The sequence below is a fragment of the Carassius carassius genome, chromosome 13 (assembly GCF_963082965.1).
Source record: "Carassius carassius chromosome 13, fCarCar2.1, whole genome shotgun sequence".
Taxonomy (NCBI): domain Eukaryota; kingdom Metazoa; phylum Chordata; class Actinopteri; order Cypriniformes; family Cyprinidae; genus Carassius; species Carassius carassius.
Window position 1 is genome coordinate 18971377 of NC_081767.1, and position 7660 is coordinate 18979036.

The window sequence follows — 7660 nt, forward strand, 5'->3', positions numbered from 1 at the left end:
TGACGGGCCGTTCGATAACGACCCTTTGAAGCGCTCCTCGAGCTCTGAAAACTGGATCGTGCAGAGTGTCTGAGGAAGCGTTTGGTGTTACAGTTCGCTCCAATGCTGTTCAAGGCGCTGTTTGCGGCGAAACAGTCAGGGTTTGAGCGTGGGGACTGCAATGAGAGTGTTGGATGCGCGAAAGCGGTCCAACAGCGCTCTCTAGCGGAGGGCACAGTCCCTGGCAGGCAGCGAAAAAATCAGGAGCTGACGGCGTTCAACCTCTCTGGGTCTGCGGGGAATCAGCTGGCGGAAAGCAGCTGATTGCTGTTTCGCTGCTCTGAATTTCTCCACCACTGAAGTGACAGCCTCTCCAAACAAACCGTCCTTAGACACAGGGGCATCCATGAGGAAAGATTTATCCTTCTCCTTTATGTCGGTGAGATTAAGCCAGAGGTGGCGCTCAACCGTAATTAATCCGGCCCACTGCTCGAGCAGTATGTTTGGTAGCACGAAGCGCCAAATCAGTTGCTCGCCGTAATACCTTAACCGCCTCAGGTGTAATGCCCTCCCCTTCATCCAATCCTTTTAACAGCTCTGCTTGGTAGGCCTGAAGGACCGCCATAGAATGGAGCGAAGCAGCCGCTTGGCCAGTGGCCATATAGGATTTCCCCACTAAACTAGACGTGACTCGACACGCCTTCTAGGGGAGGAGGGGGCGCGACTTCCACGCCGCGGCCGAATTAGGCACAAGATGTTCGGCGAGAGTCTCTTCCACCGGCGGTATCGCTGTATAGCCATGGCCCGCCATGTCAGAAATGGTGGCGAAATCCGCAGCCGCAGCGTTTGTGATGCGCGCCGAAAACGGCTGTTTCCAGGACCTCGAAACCTCCTGGTGGAGATCCGGGAAAAAGGGTAAAGGCCTCCAGGGCTGCGCAGGTGTCCGACTAGTTAAGAAACGGTCGTCCAGCTTCGAAGAAGGTTGGGCCTCGGCCTTCTCAACCTCCCATTCCAGCCCCAATGTACCCACTGCACGGGAAACCACATCCAACAGCTCACTGTAGGAGGGGGAAACACGCCTCTCCTGTCCACTAGGAGGGAGAGGGCTCGTATCGGCCGCGAAGTCCTCAGACCCCGAGGCCGCAGTGGACAGAACGTCGTCATCATGGCGGTCACAACCGAAGGAGATGGCACTACATGCCTCCGGTGTGGGCCGTAAATCCTCACAGGAAAAGACGACAGGTTCAAAGGTTTTTCTGTGTACAACCCAAATTCCGGAAAAGTTGGGACGTTTTTTACATTTTAATAAAATGAAAACTAAAAGACTTTCAAATCACATGAGCCAATATTTTATTCACAATAGAACATAGATAACATAGCAAATTTTTAAACTGAGAAAGTTTACAATTTTATGCACAAAATGAGCTCATTTCAATTTTGATTTCTGCTACAGGTCTCAAAATAGTTGGGACGGGGCATGTTTACCATGGTGTAGCATCTCCTTTTCTTTTCAAAAAAGTTTGAAGACGTCTGGGCATTGAGGCTATGAGTTGCTGGAGTTTTGCTGTTGGAATTTGGTCCCATTCTTGCCTTATATAGATTTCCAGCTGCTGAAGAGTTTGTGGTCGTCTTTGACGTATTTTTCGTTTAATGATGCGCCAAATGTTTTCTATAGGTGAAAGATCTGGACTGCAGGCAGGCCAGGTTAGCACCCGGACTCTTCTACGACGAAGCCATGCTGTTGTTATAGCTGCAGTATGTGGTTTTGCATTGTCCTGCTGAAATAAACAAGGCCTTCCCTGAAATAGACGTTGTTTGGAGGGAAGCATATGTTGCTCTAAAACCTTTATATACCTTTCAGCATTCACAGAGCCTTCCAAAACATGCAAGCTGCCCATACCTTTATGCACTTATGCACCCCCATACCATCAGAGATGCTGGCTTTTGAACTGAACGCTGATAACATGCTGGAAGGTCTCCCTCCTCTTTAGCCCGGAGGACACGGCGTCCGTGATTTCCAACAAGAATGTCAAATTTGGACTCGTCTGACCATAAAACACTATTCCACTTTGAAATAGTCCATTTTAAATGAGCCTTGGCCCACAGGACACGACGGCGCTTCTGGACCATGTTCACATATGGCTTCCTTTTTGCATGATAGAGCTTTAGTTGGCATCTGCTGATGGCACGGCGGATTGTGTTTACCGACAGTGGTTTCTGAAAGATTCCTGGGCCCATTTAGTAATGTCATTGACACAATCATGCCGATGAGTGATGCAGTGTCGTCTGAGAGCCCGAAGACCACGGGCATCCAATAAAGGTCTCCGGCCTTGTCCCTTACGCACAGAGATTTCTCCAGTTTCTCTGAATCTTTTGATGATGTTATGCACTGTAGATGATGAGATTTGCAAAGCCTTTGCAATTTGACGTTGAGGAACATTGTTTTTAAAGTTTTCCACAATTTTTTACGCAGTCTTTCACAGATTGGAGAGCCTCTGCCCATCTTTACTTCTGAGAGACTCTGCTTCTCTAAGACAAAGCTTTTATAGCTAATCATGTTACAGACCTGATATCAATTAACTTAATTAATCACTAGATGTTCTCCAAGCTGAATCTTTTCAAAACTGCTTGCTTTTTTAGCCATTTGTTGCCCCCGTGCCAACTTTTTTGAGACCTGTAGCAGGCATTAAATTTTAAATGAGCTAATTAAGTGGATAAAAGTGTAAAATTTCTCAGTTTAAAAATTTGCTACATTATCTATGTTCTATTGTGAATAAAATATTGGCTCATGTGATTTGAAATTCCTTTAGTTTTCATTTTATTAAAATTTTAAAAACGTCCCAACTTTTCCGGAATTCGGGTTGTATTAGGGTAGGGGAGAGCGAGCGATGTGGAGAATAATTTTCCAGCGCTGAACTGTCCTCAAACTCCATGTCACACGTGTCACCCCAAGCTATCACCTCGTGCGGTGCCTCAGCAGTCGCAGAAGTGGTGTGGCAGGGGTTAGACACGGCGACATCGGAGAACACATCTACCCTAGAGCGCAGCACTCTGAGCCACAGGCCATCGTAATGGGGGCATGAAGAAAGGCCGCTAAGCGCCTCCTGTGCGTGGTGTAAGCCTAGGCAAACTACGCACCTGTCATGAGTGTCCCCCTTAACGATGTACCTAGTACACGGGTCCTTGCACTTTTTGAAGCTCATCGCGTCCGCGGAGAGGAGTATACTGCTCATTGATGATCGCTGAGAACGCGAGACAATAGGGCACAGAAGATTCGCTTCGTACTGAAGGAATGAAATCTGAGGTAAATGGCGCGCGGCACCAGGTATATATATGCTTACGCATGCTGGGCGGTGCCACGCGCTGTTTGGCCAATAGGATTGGCGGGATGGTATAGGGCTTCAGACATTCGTCACACCGAAGGTGTTCCCATACGTGGTGACGTCACCGTAGCATCGAAGTGACCTATGAAAGGGAACTAATTAGCCTACTGTTGCCAGATACTAATAAGTAATAAAATTACTTTTGAAAGGAGTAACTTACGAGTAATTAATTTTTTGGATTAACGAGCCCAACTGTTTATGATATCTATAAATGTTTTTTGCATTGAACTGTTCAATTTAGCTTGTCAGCCTAAACAACGCCTATAACGTATACAATTACACTGATACGCTACGTGTTTATGAGCCAGAGTGCGCCCCCTGTAGGAGAATTTAGATTATCAAAAACAATGTAATAGTCTACTAGCGCCTCCAGTCGGCAGCGTGTGCGCTGGGAGGCGTGTCAGCGTGTATGTAAACGATCAGCCTTTTCCACATGGTGACAGACGTTTGTGTTTTCTGTCAAGAAAAATCACACTATACGTATTGTAAACATAAACAGGTAATTAATTTAAATTTTTTTAAATCGCTAAAGCTATTTGGTGACGGTCACTCCACTTCATTGTCAGCTGTTTTTTTTTAACGCTGGATATAAAACATAGCCAGGTAGCATGCTAGCCTTATCCGGTGCGCTAGCGTTTTGCTATACTCTCACGTTAGCTGTAAATCTTAATATTGCATGCAGGTTGCACGAGCTTTGTAATGGACAGTCATTGAAGTGCGCTTATAAATGCAGTATTAATCAATTACAGTTTTGATATGTTTGTGGATTTAACGTTAGCCTGAGAGGTTTTAGCTACTTGGCTATCATTTCTTTTTCTTACTTTATTTTGTTATGCACTAATAATTTAAAGGTCAAGCGTTTCTACCATTCTTATATAGTTTTTATGTCATTTATGTAGCAAACATAATCCTCTTTTACTCAGAACCTTTTAAACTTTTTGTAATTAAGGTTAGTTAATCTGTAACCCATAAACAACTTTCCCTTTAAGTGTTTGTATATTTTGTGTTCAGGAAAGACAGTTTTATGTTTCACAAGTGTCATGTTTTTTTGTATAATTATTGCAGTACTTTAAGTAAAGTGGGGAAATCCATAGAGTATAAACTAATTTAGCATAATGTATTTGGTATGCGTTTTCTAATGTTAAAATATACTTTTCTGTAAATGTAAAGATATACAAAATTCAGATTCAGAATGGCATTATATGTGGCAGTTAGTGTGGGTAGGTTGGTTGATTTGCACCTTCTGTGTCCCCTAGCAGCAGCCCTGCCCCGACGCGCCCCTACCCCAAGCGGAGCCGTCATGTGGCAGGAGGCCCGCAAACATGAGCGCAAACTGCGCGGGATGATGGTGGACTACAAGCGGCGTGGGGAGAGACGCAGACAGTACTATGAGAAAATCGTAAGTCGAAGAACAGAAGTCTGTGACCTGGACTGCACTCTCATTCTTTGTTTTTTGAGCACAGCTTAATCTTGGTCATGGATAGAAGTTTTAAATGAACAATCATGCATCATACTTCTCTCGTTCTGTGTAGAAAAAGGATCCAGCCCAGTTCCTGCAGGTTCATGGCCAGGCATACAAAATCCATCTGGATTCAGCTGTAGCCCTGGCAGCTGAGAGTCCCCTCAACATGTATGTAACTAGCATATGGATCATCGATTTGGGAAGAAACCATGTTGTTTGTTAGGTTTGCTGTGCACAATGTATTATATATGAATATGGTTCTATGATACTAATTATTATTGGAAAGTAGAAGATAAGCATTTCTCATAAAAATATGCGCTACAAGTATAAGATGGTTGGCGCATGTTGCGTTCCCAAATGCACAGTTAATCAACCCAAATTCAGTGCAGAGGCAGAGATGAAGTTCAACACTGGTGTTTAATGAGCTGCTTGCATGTAAGAACACTGCGCCATTGCTTCACTCTGAAACATGCAGTGCATATAATTATTTAGTTTAAATCACAGCCTTTTGGCAATTTGATAATCATGCTAAGCCATATCGCGGTTTGGGTTTTATTTTGATTAATCGTCCTGGAAAGTTTGGAAAACTGTCACAACTTCATCCTTTGTCCTAACAGGATGCCTTGGCAGGGAGATACCAGCAACATGATTGATAGGTTTGATGTCAGGGCACACCTGGACTACATCCCCACCTGTACACCACCTCTCCTGAACACTACGTGAGTAGTCTGATCTTAATGCATCTGCCATGTAGGAAAATATAAAATAATCAACTTGAGTATGCAAAGAAACAAGTAGTATGATGCTGCCTTTCCAAAACGGTTGCATAGTGTGGTTTAATTTTCCATCTGTTTTTTAGTTTAACCCTCTGGTATTCCTCCTTTAGGGGACAATATTATTATTTTTTTTTACTATAGTTTGTCCAATAATATTTGTTCTCTAATATTTTGTTTTGAGGGCATTTCATTCTAGACAATATCCATCACTAAAGTATGCACCATTTATTTATATATCAAAATACAAATATTAAAAAATTTAGATTTATTTTCAATTAATACATTGTTAAAAGTTAAAAATAGAGTAAATGCATTTAAAATCCAATGCATGGAAGGCAGATTAGTGCCATTTGGTAGGAGAAATACAGGAAATCATTTAATTCCAGGGTGTAACAACTAAATGTCTGTGTAGCCCAATGTATGTAGGCATGTATGTTCTCTAAATCCTTTATAAGAGTACATGTTGACACAACTACAGTCGTGGCCAAAAGTTTTGAGAATTACATAAATATTGGAAATTGGAAAAGTTGCTGCTTAAGTTTTTATAATAGCAATTTGCATATACTCCAGAATGTTATGAAGAGTGATCAGATGAATTGCATAGTCCTTCTTTGCCATGAAAATTAACTTAATCCCAAAAAAACCTTTCCACTGCATTTCATTGCTGTCATTAAAGGACCTGCTGAGATCATTTCAGTAATCGTCTCGTAAACTCAGGTGAGAATGTTGACGTTGCGTTGCATAAAAATGGCTTCACAGGCAAGGATATTGTGGCTACTAAGATTGCACCTAAATCAACAATTTATAGGATCATCAAGAACTTCAAGGAAAGAGGTTCAATTCTTGTAAAGAAGGCTTCAGGGCGTCCAAGAAAGTCCAGCAAGCGCCAGGATCGTCTCCTAAAGAGGATTCAGCTGCGGGATCGGAGTGCCACCAGTGCAGAGCTTGCTCAGGAATGGCAGCAGGCAGGTGTGAGCGCATCTGCACGCACAGTGAGGCCAAGCCTTTTGGAAGATGGCCTGGTGTCAAGAAGGGCAGCAAAGAAGCCACTTCTCTCCAAAAAAAACATCAGGGACAGATTGATATTCTGCAGAAAGTATAGTGAATGGACTGCTGAGGAGTGGGGCAAAGTCATATTCTCCGATGAAGCCCCTTTCCGATTGTTTGGGGCATCTGGAATAAGGCTTGTCCGGAGAAGAAAAGGTGAGCGCTACCATCAGTCCTGTGTCATGCCAACAGTAAAGCATCCTGACACCATTCATGTGTGGGGTTGCTTCTCATCCAAGGGAGTGGGCTCACTCACAATTCTGCCCAAAAACACAGCCATGAATAAAGAATGGTACCAAAACACCCTCCAACAGCAACTTCTTCCAACAATCCAACAACAGTTTGGTGAAGAACAATGCATTTTCCAGCACGATGGAGCACCGTGCCATAAGGCAAAAGTGAGAACTAAGTGGCTCGGGGACCAGAATGTTGAAATTTTGGGTCCATGGCCTGGAAACTCCCCAGATCTTAATCCCATTGAGAACTTGTGTTCAATCCTCAAGAGGCGGGTGGACAAACAAAAACCCACTAATTCTGACAAACTCCAAGAAGTGATTATGAAAGAATGGGTTGCTATCAGTCAGGATTTGGCCCAGAAGTTGATTGAGAGCATGCCCAGTCGAATTGCAGAGGTCCTGAAAAAGAAGGGCCAACACTGCAAATACTGACTCTTTGCATAAATGTCATGTAATTGTCGATAAAAGCCTTTGAAACGTATGAAGTGCTTGTAATTATATTTCAGTACATCACAGAAACAACTGAAAAAAAGATCTAAAAGCAGTTTAGCAGCAAACTTTTTGAAAACTAATATTTATGTAATTCTCAAACCTTTTGGCCACGACTGTACATATTTTTATTAGATTTTGCATTTGAATATATATTTAGACATGATGAAATAAAAAAAATTTCCATTCATATACTATGCTGGTGGTTATTTGTGTTAAATTCTATTTTTGTGTTCATATAGCAAGTGCCATTAAAGTCACTGACTTTTGTGACATTCTGATGAAATA

General features: G+C 42.8%; 1 protein-coding gene across 1 annotated transcript in view; it reads left to right on the top strand.

Annotated features, from left to right (window-relative positions):
* Window positions 1-3749: 3749 nt before the first annotated feature.
* LOC132155514 (CLK4-associating serine/arginine rich protein-like) overlaps window positions 3750-7660 on the top strand; it is a 4978-nt gene continuing 1067 nt past the window's right edge. Inside the window, exons 1-4 of the mRNA XM_059564304.1 lie at window positions 3750-3861; window positions 4622-4761; window positions 4895-4992; window positions 5442-5543. Coding sequence (XP_059420287.1) covers window positions 4663-4761; window positions 4895-4992; window positions 5442-5543 — 299 coding nt within the window. The 5' untranslated portion in view covers window positions 3750-3861; window positions 4622-4662. The remainder of the gene's footprint in view (window positions 3862-4621; window positions 4762-4894; window positions 4993-5441; window positions 5544-7660) is intronic.